At 42.4% G+C, this 24050-nt stretch overlaps 1 protein-coding gene across 1 annotated transcript in view; it reads left to right on the top strand.

Moving 5' to 3' along the window:
- The window catches only part of LOC138674721 (uncharacterized), a 95042-nt gene that overhangs the window by 41738 nt on the left and 29254 nt on the right, over positions 1–24050 (top strand). The window contains exons 8-9 of the mRNA XM_069762538.1: positions 8351–8598; positions 13634–13712. Of these exons, the coding sequence (XP_069618639.1) occupies positions 8351–8598; positions 13634–13712 (327 nt within the window). The remainder of the gene's footprint in view (positions 1–8350; positions 8599–13633; positions 13713–24050) is intronic.

Here is a 24050-nt window from a genome sequence, read left to right as displayed (position 1 = left end):
ATCTCTCTAGGTCATCTGCGGAGCCTTGATGCAGAGCCAGCTGCAGGAGGAGGTCTGCGCCCCCTGGTTGCCAGTAGAGCCCATATTCAGTGGTTGGACCTCTGCTGCAGCAGCATGTTCACTTGTGCTGGCTTCTGCGGCCTCTGGGCTCTGTGACCTGGCTTGGTCTGCTTCAAATTGCACCATTTGAATCTTGGTCTTTCCCTGGGAGTTCAGGCCATGGTACATGCATATCCCAGCCAGAGTGTCCCTCTTCTGCTGTGCGTACCAGGCTTCTCCTTTCCCAGCCATGGTTGCCAAATAAAAGATAGGATAGAAAAACGAAGAGAAAGGGAGGGGATAATTACCAGTACACAATTGTCTCAAGACTAATAAAACACTGAGTTCATTCTCCAAACTTATTTGCGCAGAGTCCTCGCAAGAACTTTGCAAGTTTTTAGTGAGAGGAATGATTGCTCAAACCAAATCACTAATGCTCTAATATCCCACTGCCTTGCCACCAATTTGTCAGGATTCCCTGACCGCTGCCACCAATTTGTCAGGAATCCCCACCGTGACCGTCACCCCTACGTCACGGATCGGGGTGACTTTGGGCCAACAGACGGCTATCACATGTATAGGGGGGCTTATCTTAGTTATCCCTCCACTTCACAATGTGATGAAAAAAACACACACAAGGCTATTGACCTCTTAGTTTACAGCAGGGGCTTATTCTAGGTATCCCACTGCTCTGCAATATACCACGAACTGCAGGGATTTATGTATATCCCGCTTACAGTTCCACTTAACACTTGCAGCTCTCTGGCACCCCCCTTACTCTCAGGTCAGATGTGGTACTGCACCTGGGGTAATTAGTCACCAGAAAGGCTGCCTGCTATGTACTGGCTATTGGGCACGCTGCAGCGATGCGATAAACTACTCCCACTCAGACAGGGACAATAATTATCAACGCCGCAGTCGCTACAACATTACTCCAAAAGCCTGCACACTCTCGCTGCCACCAGCTTCGATTAAACGGGTCCGAAGCTAACCCAAAAACAACAGTAGCGTATTTCCCTTCAGGAGACTTAGGGTACGGTTTAGAACACGAGAACGAACTAATATTAAATGATATACCCCATCAAAAGTTTCAGGCAGTGTTTATATAAAAAGATGTTACAAATGAGACAATTGCAAATATGTACAAGGTAATTATAACATAAAGGGGATTAAAGGAGAAAAGATAACACTCACATGTTCTCAGTTCATTGCATTGCAGGCAACCATACGTCCCAGTTCATTGGACGTGCTCAGGGCTCTCCACGAGAAGACAAGAAGAAGAAGACTGAGCTGGGGATCTTGGCAGACAGTTATAGCTTCAGCCTGTGACATCTCAGAAAGGGGTTGGATCACCTCGTTCCTCCTACCTCTTCAGTCTAACTAAACTTTAAACTATTTTATCTACTTTCTATAACTTCGCTACAAAACATGTCATAGTCATAACAAACCCAGCATTCATCTCGGATTAACGTGGGCATTCTAATGAGATCAAATATGTCCTATCTGGGATACATATTTACAGAGAAATCCCTACTTCTTTACCAGATGGAGTTAGAAGCCCGTGTTTAGAGGGATGGGCAGATCCACCGAGGGAGAGTAAGAATATATATTTTCGTGTTCTTAACGTAAACGGTTTGCATAATATCTTACAAAAACAGAACAAAGAACTTCCATGGATTTCTGGAAACTTCTAGACACTTCTAAACAGTTCTCGGCTAGAGGAAGATTTGAGCCTAGTCGTAAATACCTTTCGGCCATAAAACTCCCCCCAGTACATTGACACGGCAGCTCTTGGCTGAGTGAAAGGGAAGGGGGGCTTTTTAGCCGGCAGCCTGCTAACAAGAGAAACTATTTGTATGATATTTCATACCCTATCGTGACACCTCCCCATTTTGGTGTGCGCTAGGGAGGTAGAACCCCATGGTATGCCTCCATGCGCACATCAGTAGGTTAACCCTGGTGGGACAGTCCATCTGCATTCCCATGCTCCCTGCCCACTTTGTGTTTAATGGTGAAGTCAAATTGCTAAAGGGCAAGGCTCCAGCACAGCAACCTGCCGTTGGATCCACACATGGCGTTTAGCCAGCGCAGAGGGTTGTGGTCGTGATGCGTGTCCTCCAAGGTCTAAAGTTGAGGAGCTCCTGCTGAGGATGGGCTTCAGGGTGATTGACATCTATGCCTTGATACATCCCTATTCCACACCTGAGTATGATGTCAGCTTTGTTTGGCCGGAGGGGCTTGAGCTCTTCTGGTTGAACTATCAGTTGGCTGTCACGAGATTGTATGAAATATAATATGATTTTGGAGTTTGCCTGTCAAACTCATGCTGCGGGCTAAACAGCCCTCCCTTCCCTCTGTGTTTCTGAATCTATGTGTATAAGGGGGTCTTATTGCCCTGTCCATAAATTCCAGGCTCGAAGAAAGTTACTCGTCCCCCTCCCAATTGCACTAGCAGAAACTGGTATAGAAGTTGTCCAAAATCCATGAGGGTCTTTGTTCTAATATGATAAGATATTGGGCCAATGACTTGGGCTAAGAGAATATTAAAGGGACTCTGTCACCTGAATTTGGAGGGAACAATCTTCAGCCATAGGGGCGGGGTTGTTGGGTGTTTGATTCACCCTTTCCTTACCCGCCGGCTGCATGCTGGCTGCAATATTGGATTGAAGTTCATTCTCTGTCCTCCATAGTACACGCCTGCGCAAGGCAAGATTGCCTTGTGCAGGCTTGTACTACGGAGGACAGAGAATGAACTTCAATCCAATGTTGCAGCCAGCATGCAGCTGGCGGGTAAGGAAAGGGTGAATCAAACACCCGAAAACCCCGCCCCTATGGCTGAAGATTGTTCCCTCCAAATTCAGGTGACAGAGTCCCTTTAAATACATATTGCTAAAGTCCATCAGCGCATCTATCCATCACGGTAAACGCGGGCTTCTAGTTCCAACAGGGACAGAGTATGGATTTCTCTGGAACAATGCATCGCATCCAGCTCAAATTTGGTGTCCTTAGAACGCCAATGTTAAAATAAGGGGAATGCTGGGTGTGTTATGATTCTGACATGTTCTGGACCGAAAATACACAAATTATAAGAATTGTTGGAGAAAACTAGAAGGCTGAAGATAGAGGAGGGTCTGAGTAAACCAGCCCTGTTGGTGATGTCACAGGCTGTGGTTATTTAAGTGACTCCACTTTGCCCAGCCCTCAGAGTGAGTCTGAGTTTTTACCTGGGAAGCCCTGACTGCCAGTCCTAATGCATTGGGACATATGGACCTAGCCTGGTTGCCTGCAATGCTCTGAACACATGTAAGTGTTATTTCTCATTTAACCCCTGTTATTTTTATAATTACCTCTGTACATATTTTCAATTGTCTCATATTGTAACATCTTTATATAACTGTTTATAAACACTGCCTGAAACCTTTGACGGAGTATAATATTTAATACTAGATTCGTTCTTCCTGCTCTAAAACGTACCCTAAGTCTTCTGAAGGGAATTACGCTACTGTTTTGGGGTAGCTTCGGACCCGTTTAAACGAAGCTGGTGGCGGCATACTGTGTGCGGGCCTTTGGGTGTCGTTGTAGCGACTGCAGCGTTGATAATTATTGTTCCTGCCCGAGTGGGAGTAGTTAATCGCGTCGCTGCAGCGTGCCCAATAGCCAGTACATAGCAGGCAGCCTTTCTGGCAACTAATTACCCTAGGTGCAGTACCTAATCTGACCTGAGAGTAAAGGGGGGCACCAGAGAGCTGCAAGTTTCAAGTGGAACTGTAAGTGGCATATACATAAATCCCTGCAGTTCGTGCAGTTGTGTGTGTTTTTTTATCACATTGTGGAGTGGAGGGATAACTAAGATAAGCCCCCCTGCACGTGATAGCCGTCTGTTGGCCTAAAGTCACCCCGACCCGTGACGTGGGGGTGACGGTCACGGTGTGAATCGTGACAAAAAGATCTACAGGAGGTAATTCAGGATCAGTGATGCAATTTGGGTAGTTGGATTATAAGGTTATTACACTATAATTACATGCTCCACATCACGTACCTTACAAGGTTTCTGATAGTGAATACAGCAGTTTTCTCATAGGTGCATTGTCCAACACAACTTCAAATTTATTACTATTGATTATTTAAAGGTACAGAGTGCAATATTAAATCAGCCATCAAAGTCCACTACAATTTTGCATTGCCTTGTAGGATAACCAGTCTTCTTAACCTGCAAGAAAGATCCCACTGGTTCAGGAATTCACATTTACAATTTGCCAACAATTTCCAAACTTGGCAAAAATTGCATCCCACTTTATAACGGTTGTGCATTTTGAAGAACACACCGAGATTCACCCTGTGCCTTATGGACATCATCTAGGGGTGTGCGCTGCGGAGAACCCTCGTGTATAAATCACAGCAGAAAGATAATTTTCCTCGGCTTTGGTTGGGAATTATTGAAGTATTATAAATATATAAATATATATAACAAAGTAATACAGTAAATAAAAATATAAAATATCTTCAAAATACACTGAAAATATAAAATCTATAAAATATCTACACAATACAGTGAATAAAATATAAAATCTATAAAATATCTACACAATACAGTGAATAAAATATAAAATCTATAAAATATCTTCAAAGTACTGTAAATAAAAATATAATATATAAAATATCTACATAACACAGTGAATACAAATGTATAATCTATAAAATATCTACATAATACAGTAAATAAAAATGTAAAATGTCTAAAAAAAACTGTAAAGATATGTATCTTGGTACCGTGTTAGCCAGTAGATAGAAAAATAGAAAAATATTTAGAATTGAGAGTCCTCAGTGGTTGATACCTTTTAATGGCTAACTGAAAAGATGGTAACAAATTGCAAGCTTTCGAGACTTCACAGGTCTCTTCATCAGGCAAAGACTAAAAGAAATTCTGAAGAATCACATATTTATGCACAACATAGCACAGAAAAAAAAAAGGAAAAACCATGGATAAGACAGATGACATGAAGCAGAATTACCATGAGTGATAAACAGTTATGTTCATAAATATTGGACCAGTTCTTAGATAAGGATTGTTTTATTGTCCTGTGATTAGGGTCTCTGATGTGATGACTCCTCATAGTCTGAGGGGCAAGTTCCTTAGTTGATGTAAAAAGACGTAAATCCATGCGACACATTCATTCCTGCACTGAGAGTGTCAAAGGTCGTCATCAGTTTATATTCCCAGACTCTTCTGTCTCTCTGAGATTTGAAGTTACCTTTTAACACAAGTAATTTCATGTCCATAATGTTATGATTTGGGAGACAGAAATGTATTGCCACAGGTAGATCCATTCTTTTTTCTCTTATTGTATGGCGGTGAGAATTCATTCTTGTTCTAAGCTTTTGCCCTGTCTCCCCCACATACAGACCCCCAGTTGGACATTTAGTACAAATAATTAGGTACACCACATTAGAAGTGACGCAGCTGAAAGTATCTGGGATCTTGTAGTCCTGATGTGAATTGGGGATCTTTATCTTGTCCGTGGTCATTATAAATGGACAGGTTTTACATTTTTTCTGATTGCAAGGAAAGGTTCCTGCAGCTGTGGGAGAGGACAAGGAGCTTCTTAGATTTGGGGGCTGCCTAAAACACAGCAGTGGGGGGGTCTGGAAAAATGGATTGTAATCAGGCATCTTTTTGCAGTAAAGGTTGTAATTTCCATGTAGCTCCACTTAGCGCCTCCAGATTTGGATTGTAGGTAACTACTAGAGGTACCGGGTTATTTTCTTCTTTAGCTTTGTAATGTAGGAGGTGATTCCTTGATATTCTGGTGGCTCTTGTGATCTGATTTTCAATTGTTCTTGGATGGTAGCCCTGATTCAAAAAGGTATTTCTGAGGCGACCCAGGTGTTCATCGCTATCCATTGGGTTGGAACATATGCGATTGTATCTGATGGCTTGGCTGTAGACAGTGGAGTTTTTTATGTGTTTTGGATGGAAACTGTCCCATTTAAGGTATGTTGGGCGGTCGATTGGCTTCTGATACAGGGATGTCTCTATTTTATTGTTCTGCAGCTTAATGATGGTGTCCAAAAAGTTAATTTCAGTGCCGGAGTAGTTGAGTGTCAAGTTGATGGTAGGATGAAATTGATTAAACTGTTCATGGAACGTCTTTAGCTGCGGCTCAGACTCCGTCCAGATGATTAAAATGTCATCAATGTAGCGGTAGTACGCCAGAGGCCTGATGGGACATGAGGACAAAAAGTCGCTTCCAAGCTTGGCCATGAAAAGATTTGCATACTGTGGGGCCATTTTACTTCCCATTGCTGTGCCAGTCTCCTGTTAATGCAGGAATGAATGTGTCGCACGGATTTACGTCTTTTTACATCAACTAAGGAACTTGCCCCTCATTACAACATCTAAGAACTGGCCCAATATTTATGGACATAACTGTTTATCACCCATGGTAATTCTGCTTCATGTCACCTGTCTTATCCATGGTTTTTCCTTTTTTTTTCTATGCCATGTTGTGCATAAATATGTGATTCTTCAGAATTTCTTTTAGTCTTTGCCTGATGAAGAGACCTGTGTGGTCTCGAAAGCTTGCAATTTGTTACCATCTTTTCAGTTAGCCATTAAAAGGTATCAACCACTGAGGACTCTCAATTCTAAATATTTTTCTAAAAAAACTGTAAAACACAGTAAATAAAATACCTACATAATACAGGATGGGCCATTCATATGGATACACCTAAATAAAATGGGAATGGTTGGTGATATCAAGTTCCTGTTTGTGGCACATTAGTATGTGGGAGGGGGAAACTTTTCAAGATGGGTGGTGACCATAGGGGCCATTTTGAAGTCAGCCATTTTGGATCCAACTTTAATTTTTCCAATGGGAATAGGGTCATGTGACACATCAAACTTATTGAGAATTTCACAAAAGAAACAATGCTGTGCTTGGTTTTAACGTAACTTTCTTCTTTCATGAGTTATTTACAAGTTTATGACCACTGATAAAATGTGTTCAAAATGCTGCCCATAACTCATGAAAGAATAAAGTTACGTTAAAACCAAGCACACCATTGTTTTTCTTGTGAAATCCTCAATAAGTTTGATGTGTCACATGACCCTATTTGCATCGGAAAAAATAAAGTTGAATCCAAAATAGCCGACTTCAAAATGGCCGCCATGGTCACCACCCTTCTTGAAAAGTTTCCCCCATCCCATATACTAATGTGCCACAAACAGGAAGTTGATATCACCAACCATTCCCATTTTATTTAGGTGTATCCATATAAATGGCCCACCCTGTACATTAAAAATTATATATCTACAGAATACAGTAAATAAAAATATAGTAAAAATAAATAAAATATACAACAAATAAAAATATAATAAAAACAAATTTAAAATATGTTTTATATAGTAAAAAAAAGTAACGATAAACTACAAATATGATAAAAAATATAAAATTAATGTTCTGCAGTGTAAAAATAAAGTAAAAAAAAATAAAAACAGATAATAAAAATATCATAAAGATAGAGTGAAAAGTATATATAATGATAAAGTATAACAGTGTAATAAAGAAGATGGAAAGGATGCATAACACGATAAAGTAGGAACATCACTTACTTCTCTTGGTGCCTCGCTCGTGTCTCGTCCTCGGAGCTGGCACTTCGCTGAATGGACGTCACACCTTGCGTCCACAACACTTAATCCTTGCATTACCTAAATCTTATGACCATATTTTTTGGCAGGAGCGATCGCCTTCGGCAGAGCTTTGCCTTTCTCGGGGAAAAAAAAAATTACCTGCTTTGCATATTCGGATTTTCCTGGTGAGTCATTTAACTCCTTGCGCTCCTTGGATATAGTGGATTGATGGAGGTGAAAGGACGAGGAACGCGACCATATCGCTTTAATGAGAGACAATCGGAAACTCCCCGTGGGGAGGCGATTGGGAGGTCTTCTGTCCATTCCCAGAGCCCGGTGTTGGACTTGTCAGGTCTCCTCAGCATCTTGAGTCTGTAGCATTGCACCATATATCGCTCTTCCTCTGACTCTTTCGAGAACATTTCACTTTCTCCCCTCTCTACATTTTATCATTTCGGGTAATCCCATTTTTTTTTTTGTGCCAGACAGTTTCAGTTTCATTGCTCGTTAACTGACTTTCACTCTTTCGGCTCAGTTTTGTTTCTCTTCTTTCATGGTTTCCGGCACAAACCTTGGGTGTCTCATTCCTACTCGTCTTCGGAGAACATTCTACACCACCAATTTTACCGGGATTTTGTTTGTTTTTTTGATGGATTAATCCAATAATTTCCAGGTCATGAGCTAACTTTGCCTTCTCAATACCTTCCTACTATCGAGAATTTGTCCACTTGATTGCCAAGAACGTCATGTCTCACCCCATGACGGTCAACGCAGTTCCAACCTTGGTGCGGGGATTGTGGGGTGGGACAGGGTCTTGGTTGGGGGTTCTCCTTTGCCTAATTGCTTTGGTCTACCAATCCATTCATCTCGGGGAGCTGCAGAAAGAACTTTCTATATTTCAGAAGAGTAAGGAGCAGTCCAGGCTGGAGGTAAGTGTCTTCTTCAGGATCTTCTGCTTAGAAGGTAGTCATTCTCCAGATTTGTTTTCACAAATTTTTGCGGAGAAATAATCCAGGCATCTATTGATGACTGCCAAGTGAAAATGCTTCGTTTGTACGAGCCGCTATGAACGGAGCATAATGACTCCATTATCTAATATTACGTAGGACTTGGCTGTAATATAATCTGCTTGTAACTGATAGGTCATCTCCAGCAAATATTAACATTCGAGAGCACAGGAAATGGGGAAATTTGCTCTGACGGTTCTGTAATAAAATACAATGTCGACAGCTGGTAATTATAATAATGATAAAAGACATAGCGAATAAAAAGAAGCACAGCGATAATAATAGCAATAACAACAGCAATAACTACTAAAAACTAAGACTAAACATATAAAAACCAAGAAGAATAATGTACTAAAAATACAAAATCATTACTAGGAACAAACACAAACATAATATTGTGGCGTAATAAAAAATAGCCGTTAGTTAAAAATTTAATTTGATAAAAACAACAGCACTAAATTTAACGAAAACGAGAATAAATTTTATGAAAAAAAAAAGTATCTAAAAAGTTTACATTGTTGTCTCATAATAAAAAACAAACAAAAACAAAATACAAAAATAAAACAAAAAAATAAGAATAATGTTGATGAAACATTATAGTGAATCAATCATATAATAATACTAATAATAATAAATACTTTACAGTTTAAAAAATAATATATATAAATAAAATACCATTTACAAAGTTTATTATGTGATTGTAGGAAATATACTAATGCTAATATTCAAACTAATTAAAATCACCATACAAAACACTAGCAAAAAATATATAAAAATGAAAATCATACATTAGACACTTATTATATTCACATCGCTAGTAATATTATTTTGTGTATATATATATATATATATATATATATATATATATATATATATATATATATATATATATATATATATATACAGTCATGGCCAAAATTTTTGAGACTGACACCAAAATTATATTTTCACATGATCTGCTGCCCTCTGGTTTTTATTAGTGTTTGTCTGATGTTTATATCACATACAGAAATATAATTGCAATCATATTATGAGTACCAATAGGTTATATTGACAAGTAGAATGAGTTAATGCAGCAAGTCAATATTTGCAGTGTTGACCCTTCTTCTTCAAGACCTCTGCAATTCTCCCTGGCATGCTCTCAATCAACTTCTGGACCAAATCCTGACTGATAGCAGTCCATTCTTGCATAATCAATGCTTGCATTTTGCCAGAGTTTGTTGGTTTTTGTTTGTCCACCTGTCTCTTGATGATTGACCACAAGTTCTCAATGGGATTAAGATCTGGGGAGTTTCCAGGCCATGGACCCAAAATCTCTATGTTTTGTTCCATGAGCCATTTAGTTATCACCTTTGCTTTATGGCAAGGTGCTCCATCATGCTGGAAAAGGCATTGTTGGGCACCAAACTGCTCTTGGACGGTTGGGAGAAGTTGCTCTTGGAGGACATTCTGGTACCATTCTTTATTCATGGCTGTGTTTTTAGGCAAGACTGTGAGTGAGCCAATTCCCTTGGCTGAGAAGCAACCCCACACATGAATGGTTTCAGGATGCTTTACAGTTGGCATGAGACAAGACTGGTGGTATCGCTCACCTCTTCTTCTCCGAATAAGCTGTTTTCCAGATGTCCCAAACAATCGAAAAGGGGATTCATCAGAGAAAATGACTTTGCCCCAGTCCTCAGCAGTCCACTCCCTGTACCTTTTGCAGAATATCAGTCGGTCCCTGATGTTTTTTCTGGAGAGAAGTGGCTTCTTTGCTGCCCTCCTTGAAACCAGGCCTTGCTCAAAGAGTCTCCGCCTCACAGTGCGAGCAGAAGCACTCACACCAGCCTGCTGCCATTCCTGAGCAAGCTTGGCACTGCTGGTAGTCCGATCCCGCAGCTAAAACAGTTTTAAGATACGGTCCTGGCGCTTGCTGGTCTTTCTTGGGCGCCCTGGAGCCTTTTTGACAACAATGGAAGTTCTCTCCTTGAAGTTCTTGATGATGCGATAGATTGTTGACTGAGGTGCAATCTTTGTAGCTGCGATACTCTTCCCTGTTAGGCCATTTTTGTGCAGTGCAATGATGGCTGCACGTGTTTAGAGATAACCATGGTTAACTGAAGAGAAACAATGATACCAAGCACCAGCCTCCTTTTAAAGTGTCCAGTGATGTCATTCTTACTTATTCATGTCTGATTGATCGCCAGCCCTGTCCTCATCAACACCGACACCTGTGTTAATGGATCAATCACTAAAACGATGTTAGCTGCTCCTTTTAAGGCAGGACTGCAATGATGTTGAAATGTGTTTTGGGGGTTAAAGTTCATTTTCTGGGCAAATATTGACTTTGCAAGTACAGTAATTGCTGTTAAGCTGATCACTCTGACATTCAGGAGTATATGCAAATTGCCATTAGAAAAAATGAAGCAGTAGACTTTGGAAAAATTAATATTTGTCTCATTCTCAAAATTTTTGTCCATGACTGTATATATATTATTGGCATAATATATAAATAATATTAGTAATAATATATTATTAGTATCTTATCCCATTAAAGCCTTAAAGTATTTCTCCACTTTTCTATAATTGCTACTTAATAAGCGTCCCTCGACAATGGTATGATCACAAGTGTAGGTTGTTGGCACACCTAAGATTCTGTGTTCAGTTTCCCTGCAGTGCCTCCGCAGGGCAAATGAAGCATCACTCAGTGTCCCAGTGGTCTCTCCGTGTAATGCAGGATAGGACGAGTCCTCCAAAGGGGATCAGTGGAGGTCTGATCACTGGAACCCGCACCGATCGGCAGGGAGGATGCCCCTACTGCCATTGCAATCATTTTCTATGGGGCTGCCGGTAAAAGCAGCGCTCGGCAGCCCCGTTGGGAATGAATGGAGCAGTGGTCAAACATGCGCTCATCCGCACCATTCTAACAAGCATGAGAGAGCCCCTTTCGTTTTTAATTGCAAAAATTAAAAGAAAATCCCATATTACAACATTATACTATTATTTCTCTCTCACGGGGAACAATGTTAAAAAAAAAAAAAAAGAAAAACTATGCCATAATTGCAGTTTTGGTTCATCTTGCCTAAAAAAAAGGAGGAGTCGAAAAGTCGTAGGTGTCCCAAAATGGTACCAATAAAAACTACAGATCATTCCACGAAAAACACACAGCTCAATAAAGGGAAAGATGAAAAACGTAGGGATCTCTCTGTACGATGGCGCAAAAAGAGACTGTTCTTGTGCAAAGGTAGCAGTAAATTGGGAGTCACCGCAATTATATGTATTATTATATAGAATAAAGGTCATATGTCAAAAAATTAAAATAAGAAAAAACCTAGTCTAGATTGAATGATTTTTTTACACCAAAAAATAAATAAAAATTGATCCGTCATTCGTAAATCCAAAAATCGTACCAGAAAAACGTACAGCTTGTCCTACAAAAACACACGTCCACATATAGATCCATATACGAAAAGATGTGCAAGAAAAAAATGTGTTGACTCAAAAAAAAAAAAAAAAGATTTTCTTTTGCAAAAGTGACAATATGAAATAAAAAACTACTGTCAGAATAAAGAGAACATGACAATTAGATTTTTCGGAGATCGATGTTTTAAAAAAAAAATATATATATATATATATAATATTGCTGTTATTTTTGTGCATTTTTGCCTCCCAAAGAGCTTAAAAGTGATCAAAAAAGTCACCACTACCACAAAATATGAGCAATGAAAGCTCAATGAAAGATGCAAAAAAAAGCAATGGTAGATTTGCTAGTTTTCTTATATTCCTTCCCATAATGAGCTGATAAAAGTTTTTTTTAACAATTTATACAGTGTCTTGCGAAAGTATTCACCCCCTTGGCTGTTTACCTACTTGTGTGTAAATATTTTTGTAATCTGATTTCTGTGTGATGCATCAGCATTAAATAGTCTAAATTGGTGAAGTGAGAAGAATATTGGCATACATTACATTTATGGTTTCAAATAGCTAAAAATTGGTATGTGCGTATGTAATCACCCCTTTTGCTATGAAGCCCCTAAATAGCCAAACCAGAATCTCAATTTGCAGACACTGTGTTTCGGGGTACTGCCCCTCGTCAGTGCAAAGTGGAGATCTGGTTTGGCACGCCTCTCAATCAGCCAAACCAGATCTCCACTTTGCACTGACGAGGGGCAGTACCCCGAAACACAGTGTCTGCAAATTGAGATTCTGGTTTGGCTATTATCCTAGTTCATGTGACAAGGCTCGTTAAAGAGTCGACATTGACTGTTAGGTTTGCTACTTCCAATACGTGGCACTAGAGTTCTAGTCCTCTTCCTCTCTGAAGAGACAATTTACTTATAACCTCTGGGGAAAATTCTTCTGGTCTTCAAAGGAAATTCGATCAGACACTGCCACTGGATTCCAGTTATGAATACTCGAATTTACCAAGGCCATAAGTATTTTCGAAGGACAACATCACACCCAGTTAGTACCAGCTAATAATGCGTACTCATGTCTCCTCACTCCCAGCTCCTCCTCTGCCAACTAGGCTCCTCTTTCTTGCATGGGTCAGAATGTTTGTCTCGTGGGTCAGGACATCACATGCGGTGGTGTTTGGAGCCCAAAAGTCAGTAACTCTCATGTAAGTGAATGGTGAGAGTTACACACATGCCCTTGTCCCTGGTCTAGAGATAGATGCAACTCTCATGGATGAGACCCACCTCTATCAGATATTGATGGCATATCCAAACATCTAAAAATGGGAATATCCATTTACCTGTCGACTAACATTTATATCTAGCATAAGTTGATGGGATTAGGCATTTTGAGGTCCAACATACCTAATCCTTCTTTCGGAAGGAGTGGGCCCCATGAAGATTGTCAGTTGAATCTTGCCGAATGTCTATGGGCACATTAATGTGTCGGGGATCTGCTAATGGATTATTTTAGCAAGTAGACCAGTTATCAGTGTTTTACAGGTCCATTTCCATTACAGGTTCAAAGGCTCTGTGAGACTCAACTCTGCTCCCGGCAAAAGAGAGACGTCCCGAGAACCAAAAAACGGAGAGACGCTGGTGAGATGACAGGCAGGATGTTTTTGCCTTGTGCTTATGCTCTTCCTCATAGTTCACGGCTTAACATTTTCTTTTCACATTTCATTCTTCCCCTTGGCACGCAGAAGAGGTTGTGCAACCATCACATAAAACAAAATTGTCAGCTAAAAGCCAGTAAGGAGTATTGTTATAGAGACATCAAATCCCGTCAGATGTTTCCGTGTCATGGTGCCAACGAATACAAAGATCTCACGGACTAAACAGGATAACGATTCCGAGCACGGGACGACAGCTTCAATGTCCATCCACAGATGGAGCAGTGTTTATTGAAGCCTAAAGTGCATCGTGGCACAGAGACAAGCTCGCAATTAGCACTAATTGAGCATCTGACATACTTGAGAGATTATACACATGAGATAGCGGTCCACAAAATGCCTTTTCGCTGCCACTAACTCCTCTCAAATTACCCCATAATTGTGCAGGGTTGGATTAGAAAATTAGCTTGGTGTGTAGGCTTACTTCAATACGATGATAAGCCTTTATGTGATTCCTCTGGTAGCTGCTTATCTTCAAGGGAGAAACGATGGGGCGTTATGAAACATATAACACATGCTCAATCCTTGTTTCTGGAGGCTTGTTGGGTTGGGTTTCCACCATTACTGTTCACTAGTGATGAGCGAATATACTCATTACTCCAGATTTCCCGAGCACGTTTGGGTGACCTCCGAGTATTTTTTAGTGCTCGGAGATTTCGTTTTTCTTGCCGCAGCTGAATGATTTACAGCTATTAGCCTGCGTAAGTACATGTGGGGTTGCCTGGTTGCTGGGGAATCCCCACATGTAATCAAGCTGGCTAAGAGATGTAAATCATTCAGCTGAGGTGAGGAAAACTAAATCTCCAAGCATTAAAAAAATACTCGTCGGACACCCGAGCGTGCTCGAGAAATCTCGAGTAACGAGTATATTCGCTCATCACTACTGTTCACCAACCCCACTGTGAGGATAATGTATAATATAAGTTTTAGTTTCTCTTGCCAGCACATATAGGGTGGGCGTTGACCCCCCTTCACTCTGTGTTTTGCTTGCTGGAATGTTTGTGTAGAAGAGGAATTTTTACGTCCGCTATAGCTGCAGTAGACAGTTGTGCAGCTAGTCTAATATCCCATTCAAGATATGCGGTTCTTTGTCCTGTTATAGTGAGATATTGGGCCAACAATTTGGGCTAGGAAAATAATAAGACCATCTTGCGAATCTCCGTCGGCGGATCTATCAGCCACTGTAAGCGCGAGCCTCTAATTCCAACAGGTAAAACAGTACGGATTTCTCAGGAACTGTGTGCGCCAACTAGCCCGAACTTGGTACCAATAGAAAGCCAATTGTAAAATAAGAAGAATGAGGGGTGTGCTGGGATTCTGACATGTTCTGTAGCGGAGATACGAGCATTATACAAATTTGTGTTAACCCCTTTCTGACATATGACGTACTATCCCGTCAAGGTGGGGTGGGCCCATATGACCACCGACGGGATAGTACGTCATACGCGATCGGCCGCGCTCACAGGGGGAGCGCGGCTGATCGCGGCCGGGTGTCAGCTACCTATCGCAGCTGACATCCGGCGCTATGTGCCAGGAGTGGTCACGGACCACCCCCGGCACATTAACCCCCGGCACACCGCGATCAAACATGATCGAGGTGTGCCGGCGGTACAGGGAAGAATCGCGCAGGGAGGGGGCTCCCTGCGGGCTTCACGGAGACCCCCGCAGCAACGCGATGTGATCGCGTTGCTGCGAGGGTCTCCTTACCTCCCTCCCTGTAGCAGGCCCGAATCCAAGATGGCCACGGCATCCGGATCCAGCAGGGTGGGAGGTGGCTTAACAAGTGCCTGCTCAGAGCAGGCGCTTGGTAAGCCTGCACTGCTCTCAGACAGATCGCTGATCTAACAGAGTGCTGTGCAATCTGTCAGATCATCGATCTGTGATGTCCCCGCCCTCCCCCAGGACAAAGTAAAAAAGTTAAAAAAAAATTTCCAAATGTGTAAAAAAAAAAAAAAAAACGTAAATAATGAAAAAATATATATATTATTCCCATAAATTCATTTCTTTATCTAAATAAAAAAAACCAAAAAAACAATAAAAGTACACATATTTAGTATCACCGCATCCGTAACAACCCGACCTATAAAACTGGCCCACTAGTTAACCCTTTCAGTAAATACCGTAAGAAAAAAAAAAAAACGAGGCGAAAAACAACGCTTTATTATCATACCGTCGAACAAAAAGTGGAATAACACGTGATCAAAAAGACGGATATAAATAACCATGGTACCTCTAAAAACGTCATCTTGTACCGCAAAAAACGAGCTGCCATATAGCATCATCAGCAAAAAAATAAAAAAGTTATAGTCCTGAGAATAAAGCGATGCAAAAATAATAATTTTTTCTATAAAATAGTTTTTATCGTATAAACGCGCCAAAACATAAAAAAATATAAATGAGGTATCGCTGTAATTGTACGGACCCAAAGAATAAAACGGCTTTATCAATTTAACTAAACACGGAAAGGTATAAACGCCTCCCCCAAAAGAAATTCATAAATAGCTGGTTTTTGGTCATTCTGCCTCACAAAAATCGGAATAAAAAGCGATCAAAAAATGTCACATGCCCGAAAATGTTACCAATAAAAATGTCAACTTGTCCCGCAAAAAACAAGACCTCACATGATTATGTGGACCAAAATATGGAAAAATTATAGCTCTCAAAATGTGGTAACGCAAAAAATATTTTTTGCAATAAAAAGCGTCTTTCAGTGTGTGACGGCTGCCAGTCATAAAAATCCGCTAAATAAACGCTATAAAAGTAAATCAAACCCCCCTTCATCACCCCCTTAGTTAGGGAAAAATTAAAAAAATGTATTTATTTCCATTTTCCCATTAGGGTTAGGGTTAGGGTTAGGGCTAGGGTTAGGGCTAGGGTTAGGGCTAGGGTTAGGGTTAGGGCTAGGGTTAGGATTGGGGCTAGGGTTAAGGCTACAGTTAGGGTTGGGGCTAAAGTCAGGGTTAGAGTTGGGGCTAAAGTTACGGTTATTGTTTAGATTACATTTACGGTTGGGAATAGGGTTGGGATTAGGGGTGGTCAGAGTTAGGGGTGTGGTTAGGGTTACTGTTGGGATTAGGGTTAGGGGTGTGTTTGGATTAGGGTTTCAGTTATATTGGGGGTTTCCACTGTTTAGGCACATCAGGGGCTCTCCAAACGCCACATGGCGTCCAATCTCAATTCCAGCCAATTCTGCGTTGAAAAAGTAAAACAGTGCTCCTTCCCTTCCGAGCTCTCCCGTGTGCCCAAACAGGGGTTTACCCCAAAATATGGGGTATTAGCGTACTCAGGACAAATAGGACAACAACTTTTGGAGTCCAATTTCTCCTGTTACCCTTGGGAAAATACAAAACTGAGGGCTAAAAAATAATTTTTGTGGGAAAAAAAAAGATTTTTTATTTTCACGGCTCTGCGTTATAAACTGTAGTGAAACACTTGGAGGCTCAAAGTTCTCACAACACATCTAGATAAGTTCCTTGGGGGGTCTAGTTTCCAATATGGGGTCACTTGTGGGGGGTTTCTACTGTTTAGGTACATTAGGGGCTCTGCAAACGCAATGTGACGCCTGCAGACCATTCCATCTAAGTCTGTATTCCAAATGGCGCTCCTTCCCTTCCGAGCCCTCCCATGCACCCAAACGGTGGTTCCCCCCCGTATATGGGGTATCACCGTACTCAGGACAAATTGGACAACAACTTTTGGGGTCGAATTTCTCCTCTTACCCTCGGGAAAATACAAAACTAGGAGCTAAAAAATAATTTTTTGTTGAAAGTTTTTTTTTTTATTTGCACGGCTCTGCGTTATAAACTGTAGTGAAACACTTGGGGGTTCAAAGCTCTCACAACACATCTAGATGAGTTCCTTAGGGGGTCTACTTTCCAAAATCGTGTCACTTGTGGGGGGTTTCTACTGTTTAGGTACATTAGGGGCTCTGCAAACTGTTGTGAATTCTGTGGCCAAGCTCCCTCCTGTGGTCGTGAGTGGTACTGCGGCTGGTTCTGTCTATAAGCTTCCTTTGGTGGATGAGAGTGGTACTGCAGCTTCTGAGTTTCCTTCCTCAGGAGGTTAAGTCGTTAGGTGCTGCTCTATTTAACTCCACCTGGTGCTTTGATCCTGGCCTCCAGTCAATGTTCTAGTATTGGTCTTGCTTCCTCCTGGATCGTTCCTGTGGCCTGTCTATCCTGCATAAGCTAAGTTCTGCTTATGTTATTTTTGTTTGCTATATTTTCTGTCCAGCTTGCTATATTGGTTTTTCTTGCTTGCTGGAAGCTCTGAGACGCAGAGGGAGCACCTCCGTACCGTTAGTCGGTGCGGAGGGTCTTTTTGCCCCTCTGCGTGGTTGTTTGTAGGTTTTTGTGTTGACCGCAAAGCTATCTTTCCTATCCTCGGTCTATTCAGTAAGTCGGGCCTCACTTTGCTAAATCTATTTCATCTCTGTGTTTGTATTTCATCTTTACTCACAGTCATTATATGTGGGGGGCTGCCTTTTCCTTTGGGGAATTTCTCTGAGGCAAGGTAGGCTTATTTTTCTATCTTCAGGGCTAGTTAGTTTCTCAGGCTGTGCCGAGTTGCATAGGGAGCGTTAGGCGCAATCCACGGCTACCTCTAGTGTGGTGTTATAGGATTAGGGATTGCGGTCAGCAGAGTTTCCACGTCTCAGAGCTCGTCATATGTTTTTGGTAAATGTCAGGTCACTTTGTGTGCTCTGAACTTCAAGGTCCATTGTGGTTCTGAATTACCTGATCATAACAGTACTGGAGGCCTAAGTACTAATGCTTCTCATTAGAGGGAAAAGATAAGTTCTGAGACCATTTTTTTTTTTGCACTGTGTTCTGTCTTTCTTTTCCCCTTTACATCAGGGTGGTTCAGAACACAGGTGTGGACATGGACATTCAGGGTCTGTCCTCTTTGATGGATAATCTCACTATAAGAGTACAGAACATTCAAGATTTAGTGGTTCAGAATCCTATGTTAGAACCTAAAATTCCTATTCCTGAGTTATTTTCTGGAGATAGAGCTAAGTTTTTGAATTTTAAAAATAATTGTAAACTATTTCTGGCTTTGAAACCCCGCTCCTCTGGTGACCCAGTTCAACAAGTTAAAATCATTATTTCTTTATTACGTGGCGACCCTCAAGACTGGGCATTTTCCCTTGCGCCAGGAGATCCTGCATTATGTAATATTGATGTGTTTTTTCGGGCGCTCGGATTGCTGTACGACGAACCTAATTCAGTGGATCAGGCAGAGAAAAATTTGCTGGCTCTGTGTCAGGGTCAGGATGAGATAGAGATTTATTGTCAGAAGTTTAGAAAGTGGTCCGTGCTCACTCAATGGAATGAATGTGCGCTGGCAGCTATTTTCAGAAAGGGTCTCTCTGAAGCCCTTAAGGATGTCATGGTGGGATTTCCTATGCCTGCTGGTCTGAATGAGTCTATGTCTTTGGCCATTCAGATCGGTCGACGCTTGCGCGAGCGTAAATCTGTGCACCATTTGGCGGTATTATCTGAGCATAAACCTGAGCCTATGCAGTGCGATAGGACTTTAACCAGAGCTGAACGGCAAGAATACAGACGTCTGAATGGGCTGTGTTTCTACTGTGGTGATTCCACTCATGCTATCTCCGATTGTCCTAAGTGCACTAAGCGGTTCGCTAGGCCTGCCACCATTGGTACGGTACAGTCGAAATTTCTTTTGTCCGTTACTTTGATCTGCTCTTTGTCTTCCTATTCTGTCATGGCATTTGTGGATTCAGGCGCTGCCCTGAATTTGATGGACTTGGAGTTTGCTAGGCGCTGTGGGTTTGTCTTGGAGCCCTTGCAGTGTCCTATTCCATTGAGAGGAATTGATGCTACGCCTTTGGCCAAGAATAAGCCTCAGTATTGGACCCAGCTGACCATGTGCATGGCTCCTGCGCACCAGGAGGATGTTCGCTTTCTGGTGTTGCATAATCTGCATGATGTGGTTGTGTTGGGGTTGCCATGGCTACAAGTCCATAACCCAGTATTAGATTGGAAATCAATGTCTGTGTCCAGCTGGGGTTGTCAGGGGGTACATGGTGATGTTCCATTTCTGTCTATCTCATCATCCACCCCTTCTGAGGTCCCAGAGTTCTTGTCTGATTACCGGGATGTATTCGATGAGCCCAAGTCCAATGCCCTACCTCCGCATAGGGATTGTGATTGTGCTATCGATTTGATTCCTGGTCGACTGTTTAATTTATCTAAGGGTCGACTGTTTAATTTATCTGTACCTGAGCACGCCGCTATGCGGAGTTACGTGAAGGAGTCTTTGGAGAAGGGTCATATTCGCCCGTCATCGTCGCCATTGGGAGCGGGGTTCTTTTTTGTGGCCAAGAAGGATGGTTCGCTGAGACCTTGTATTGATTACCGCCTTCTAAATAAAATTACGGTCAAATTTCAGTACCCCTTGCTGCTGCTGTCTGATTTGTTTGCTCGGATTAAGGGGGCTAGTTGGTTCACCAAGATAGATCTTCGTGGTGTGTATAATCTTGTGCGTATTAAACGGGGCGATGAATGGAAAACAGCATTTAATATGCCCGAAGGCCATTTTGAGTACCTGGTTATGCCATTCGGACTTTCTAATGCTCCATCAGTGTTTCAGTCCTTTATGCATGACATCTTCCGAGAGTACCTGGATAAATTCCTGATTGTATACTTGGATGATATTTTGGTCTTCTCGGATGATTGGGAGTCTCATGTGAAGCAGGTCAGAATGGTGTTCCAGGTCCTGCGTGCTAATTCTTTGTTTGTGAAGGGGTCAAAGTGTCTCTTTGGTGTTCAGAAGATTTCATTTTTGGGGTTCATTTTTTCTCCTTCTACTATCGAGATGGACCCTGTTAAAGTTCAGGCCATTTATGATTGGACTCAGCCGACATCTCTGAAGAGTCTGCAGAAGTTCCTGGGCTTTGCTAATTTTTATCGTCGCTTCATCGCTAATTTTTCTAGCATTGCTAAACCGTTGACTGATTTAACCAAGAAGGGTGCTGATGTGGTCAATTGGTCTTCTGCTGCTGTGGAAGCTTTTCAGGAGTTGAAGCGTCATTTTTCTTCTGCCCCTGTGTTGTGCCAACCAGATGTTTCGCTTCCGTTCCAGGTCGAGGTTGATCCTTCCGAAATTGGAGCAGGGGCTGTTTTGTCGCAGAGAAGTTCTGATTGCTCGGTGATGAAACCATACGCCTTCTTTTCCAGGAAATTTTCGCCTGCTGAGGGAAATTATGATGTTGGCAATCGAGAGTTGCTAGCCATGAAGTGGGCATTCGAGGAGTGGCGTCATTGGCTTGAAGGAGCTAAGCATCGCGTGGTGGTCTTGACTGATCACAAAAACTTGACTTATCTCGAGTCTGCCAAACGGTTGAATCCTAGACCGGCTCGTTGGTCGCTGTTTTTCTCCCGTTTTGACTTTGTGGTTTCGTACCTTCCGGGCTCTAAAAATGTGAAGGCGGATGCCCTGTCTAGGAGTTTTGTGCCCGATTCTCTGGGTTTGTCTGAGCCGGCGGGTATTCTCAAAGAGGGGGTAATTTTGTCTGCCATCTCCCCTGATTTGCGGCGGGTGCTGCAAAAATTTCATGCTAATAGACCTGACCGTTGCCCAGCGGAGAAACTGTTTGTCCCTGATAGGTGGACGAATAAAGTTATCTCTGAGGTTCATTGTTCGGTGTTGGCTGGTCATCCTGGAATCTTTGGTACCAGAGATTTGGTGGCTAGATCCTTTTGGTGGCCGTCTCTGTCGCGGGATGTGCGTTCTTTTGTGCAGTCCTGTGGGATTTGTGCTCGGGCTAAGCCCTGCTGTTCTCGTGCCAGTGGGTTGCTTTTGCCCTTGCCGGTCCCGAAGAGGCCTTGGACACATATCTCTATGGATTTTATTTCGGATCTCCCCGTCTCTCCAAGAATGTCGGTCATTTGGGTAGTTTGTGATCGCTTCTCTAAGATGGTCCATTTGGTGCCCATGTCTAAATTGCCTTCCTCCTCTGATTTGGTGCCGTTGTTTTTCCAGCATGTGGTTTGTTTACATGGCATTCCAGAGAACATCGTTTCTGACAGAGGTTCCCAGTTTGTTTCAAGGTTTTGGCGAGCCTTTTGTGCTAGGATGGGCATTGATTTGTCTTTTTCCTCTGCTTTCCATCCTCAGACAAATGGCCAGACTGAACAAACCAATCAGACCTTGGAAACATATCTGAGATGTTTTGTTTCTGCTGATCAGGATGATTGGGTGTCCTTTTTGCCTTTGGCTGAGTTCGCCCTTAATAATCGGGCCAGCTCGGCTACTTTGGTTTCGCCGTTTTTCTGCAATTCTGGGTTCCACCCTCGTTTCTCTTCAGGGCAGGTTGAGTCTTCGGACTGTCCTGGTGTGGATACTGTGGTGGATAGGTTGCAGCAGATTTGGACTCATGTAGTGGACAATCTGACTTTGTCCCAGGAGAATGTTCAACGTTTTGCTAACCGCAGGCGCTGTGTGGGTCCCCGACTTCGTGTTGGGGATTTGGTTTGGTTGTCATCTCGTTATATTCCTATGAAGGTTTCCTCTCCTAAATTTAAGCCTCGTTTCATTGGTCCATATAGGATTTCTGAGGTTCTTAATCCTGTGTCTTTTCGTTTGACTCTTCCAGCTTCTTTTTCCATCCATACCGTGTTCCATAGGTCATTGTTGCGGAGATACGTGGCACCTGTGGTTCCATCTATTGATCCTCCTGCTCCGGTTTTGGTTGAAGGGGAATTGGAGTATATTGTGGAGAAGATTTTGGATTCTCGTGTTTCGAGACGGAAACTCCAGTATTTGGTTAAGTGGAAGGGTTATGGTCAGGAAGATAATTCCTGGGCCTTTGCCTCTGATGTCCATGCTGCCGATCTGGTTCGTGCCTTTCATGTGGCTCATCCTGGTCGGCCTGGGGGCTCTGGTGAGGGTTCGGTGACCCCTCCTCAAGGGGGGGGTACTGTTGTGAATTCTGTGGCCAAGCTCCCTCCTGTGGTCGTGAGTGGTACTGCGGCTGGTTCTGTCTATAAGCTTCCTTTGGTGGATGAGAGTGGTACTGCGGCTTCTGAGTTTCCTTCCTCATGTGATGAGGTTAAGTCATTAGGTGCTGCTCTATTTAACTCCACCTGGTGCTTTGATCCTGGCCTCCAGTCAATGTTCTAGTATTGGTCTTGCTTCCTCCTGGATCGTTCCTGTGGCCTGTCTATCCTGCATAAGCTAAGTTCTGCTTATGTTATTTTTGTTTGCTATATTTTCTGTCCAGCTTGCTATATTGGTTTTTCTTGCTTGCTGGAAGCTCTGACACGCAGAGGGAGCACCTCCGTACCGTTAGTCGGTGCGGAGGGTCTTTTTGCCCCTCTGCGTGGTTGTTTGTAGGTTTTTGTGTTGACCGCAAAGCTATCTTTCCTATCCTCGGTCTATTCAGTAAGTCGGGCCTCACTTTGCTAAATCTATTTCATCTCTGTGTTTGTATTTCATCTTTACTCACAGTCATTATATGTGGGGGGCTGCCTTTTCCTTTGGGGAATTTCTCTGAGGCAAGGTAGGCTTATTTTTCTATCTTCAGGGCTAGTTAGTTTCTCAGGCTGTGCTGAGTTGCATATGGAGCGTTAGGCGCAATCCACGGCTACCTCTAGTGTGGTGTGATAGGATTAGGGATTGCGGTCAGCAGAGTTTCCACGTCTCAGAGCTCGTCATATGTTTTTGGTAAATGTCAGGTCACTTTGTGTGCGCTGAACTTCAAGGTCCATTGTGGTTCTGAATTACCTAATCATAGCAGCAAACGCAATGTGACACCTGCAGACCATTCCATCTAAGTCTGCATTCCAAATGGCGCTCCTTCCATTCCGAGCCCTTCCATGCGCCCAAACAGTGGTTCCCCACCACATATGGAGTATCAGTGCACTCAGGACAAATTGGACAACAAATTTTGGGGTCCAATTTCTCCTGTTACCCTCTGGAAAATACAAAACTGGGGGCTAAAAAATAATTTTTGTGGGAAAAAATTTTTGTTTTGTTTTTACGGCTCTGCATTATAAACTTCTGTGAAGCCATTGGTGGGTCAAAGCGCTCACCACACATCTAGATAAGTTCCTTAGGGGGTCTACTTTCCAAAATGGTGTCACTTGTGGGGGGTTTCAATGTTTAGGCACATCAGTGGCTCTCCAAACGCAACATGGCGTCCCATCTCAATTCCTGTCAATTTTGCATTGAAAAGTCAAACGGCGCTCCTTCCCTTCCGAGCTCTCCCATGCGCCTAAACAGTGGTTTACCCCCA

The sequence above is a fragment of the Ranitomeya imitator genome, chromosome 4 (genome assembly GCF_032444005.1).
Source record: "Ranitomeya imitator isolate aRanImi1 chromosome 4, aRanImi1.pri, whole genome shotgun sequence".
In the NCBI taxonomy this organism is placed as follows: domain Eukaryota; kingdom Metazoa; phylum Chordata; class Amphibia; order Anura; family Dendrobatidae; genus Ranitomeya; species Ranitomeya imitator.
Note: the sequence above shows the minus strand (reverse complement) of the source record. Positions and strands in the feature narration are given on the sequence as shown.